At 43.5% G+C, this 1,871-nt stretch overlaps 1 protein-coding gene across 1 annotated transcript in view; it reads left to right on the forward strand.

Moving 5' to 3' along the window:
• Positions 1 to 1,002: 1,002 nt before the first annotated feature.
• The window catches only part of Pmar_PMAR007616 (hypothetical protein), a gene marked incomplete at both ends in the record, with an annotated part of 1,286 nt that continues 417 nt past the window's right edge, over positions 1,003 to 1,871 (forward strand). The window contains 4 exons of the mRNA XM_002768219.1: positions 1,003 to 1,085; positions 1,437 to 1,531; positions 1,578 to 1,677; positions 1,724 to 1,772. Of these exons, the coding sequence (XP_002768265.1) occupies positions 1,003 to 1,085; positions 1,437 to 1,531; positions 1,578 to 1,677; positions 1,724 to 1,772 (327 nt within the window). The remainder of the gene's footprint in view (positions 1,086 to 1,436; positions 1,532 to 1,577; positions 1,678 to 1,723; positions 1,773 to 1,871) is intronic.

Here is a 1,871-nt window from a genome sequence, read left to right on the forward strand (position 1 = left end):
TAAAGTTCCTGATGTGATGATGACATTTACATGGGGAACTGATTGAAGAATGTGTTCCTAGCCATACGTGGACAATTCAAAATGATTTCCCCCGGGAACATTATAGGTTCCTGAATGATTTAGTAGTTATTTACTATCAAAATCAATGGTTGAACTTATTTGTCGATGGATAAAGAAACCGATTTCGAATGGGAGACTCCAACTGAACATAACAGGAGAGCGATGAAATGCCATTAAATCCTATTCTAGTACTGTAGATTCAGTACGTAGAAGGTGATAGAATTATCGGTAAACTCCTATACGGTTTCCCCAGCATTCGAGTGTTCGGAGGCTGTTTATGCGTACTTGGTAGGTTCACTGTTATCACAAATGAACGATTTAACGAATGTAATTCAACCAGGGGTTCGGGGAGCAGTGAAGGACACAAGGGTGCAGTCGAGGGTCGCTAGAGGTAGTTGCTGGATGATATGGATTATGACTGTTTTTGGACGGGTGAATAATTCCGTCTTGGGACATTCTCATAACTGTAGAGGATATAATATATATTTTCTTTAAGGTAGGAGATATTATAGATCAATACGATTCTTATCAATCGAGTCTTCATACGTGGCAATGTTGGAAAAATAGATTTCTCAATATCGTCTACTACACGCTAAATTCAATCATGGAGGCATACGGCTTCAGGGAAGGTCCTTTGGACACATTGGTGAATTCTGATTGAAAAAGTGTAAATAGTAAATAATAGTTTTCTGTTATTCACGTAGAACCTCGTAGGGCACTCACGAGCAGTGTGGGAGGAAAATATGCACATGGTCAACTACATGTGTTGGTGGTGACAATATGAAAAAAATGGGAATTATTGGTTTTTGAACACATCTACCCGACTTCGTATGTAAACTTCTCCCGTGTTCAGCTGAGGAGAGCGAACATATATTCTTCCAACATTTCACAGATACAGACAACAGAAGTAGTCGGAGGAGTGGTAAGTCGCCGTCATTTAAAATGGAGAGGAAATTGAAGGAAGCGAGAACGGTCCCTCTACCGAGTCGTCTTTCACAGCGTCATAAGAAGATCAGGAAGAACGGGTAGTAGCCAGTGTTGAAATATATGCACGTGTTGGTATTCTGAGGGAATTTTGGTAATTTTTGCGATTTTTTGTCGTAAATTTTGATAATTTGGCGAGGAAACTCCCGAGCTTAGGGGAGGAAACCCCAGCCCGTAGATCTCATCACCAGGGTTGGAGTAGGAATATATGATTGCTCCCCTCAGCTGAGATCAGGAGTTTCCACACTAATTATAGAAGTTTATATACCGATCCGGGCAGAAATGTACAGTAATTTCCTCAGAATTCTCCTATTGTCACCAGCACATGTAGTTACTATGTGCATATTCTCCCATATACTTCAATATTGGAAACAGCCGCGAGGGTTGGTCAGATTCCGTTGTGGAGCAGCTGTGACGACAGCTCAAGGCAAGCAGTTGAAGAGGGATCCTTCGGCTGGTCCTGTCTCCGATGTTAAGTTCTGGAAAGGTCGGCTGTACTAGTGCAATGCAGATCTGTATGTTTAGGGTCTTAGATAACCCTGGGGTAGGCCCTGCAGGGTGTTGGGTGGAAATTACGGGATTTGTGAGGGAGATAGCAATGCCAGTGGCTGAGCTCAGTCGCCTGGTGGACCGGTAGGCCTCGTGTGATCGGCTGACTCTGCCATCTGTGACTTGTTAGATTCTTATCTGACGGGAAAGTGACTCTGATGCACCGCAACGGTGACACGGTGAGAGTTTCTGGGCTTTTGGTGACACCAGGATTGGCTCTTTGCAAGATAATGCTCCGAGACGCTTCTCCAGAGGATCTGACTCATTTCACTCGATGG

This window comes from Perkinsus marinus (assembly GCF_000006405.1).
Source record: "Perkinsus marinus ATCC 50983 genomic scaffold scf_1104296969026, whole genome shotgun sequence".
In the NCBI taxonomy this organism is placed as follows: domain Eukaryota; phylum Perkinsozoa; order Perkinsida; family Perkinsidae; genus Perkinsus; species Perkinsus marinus.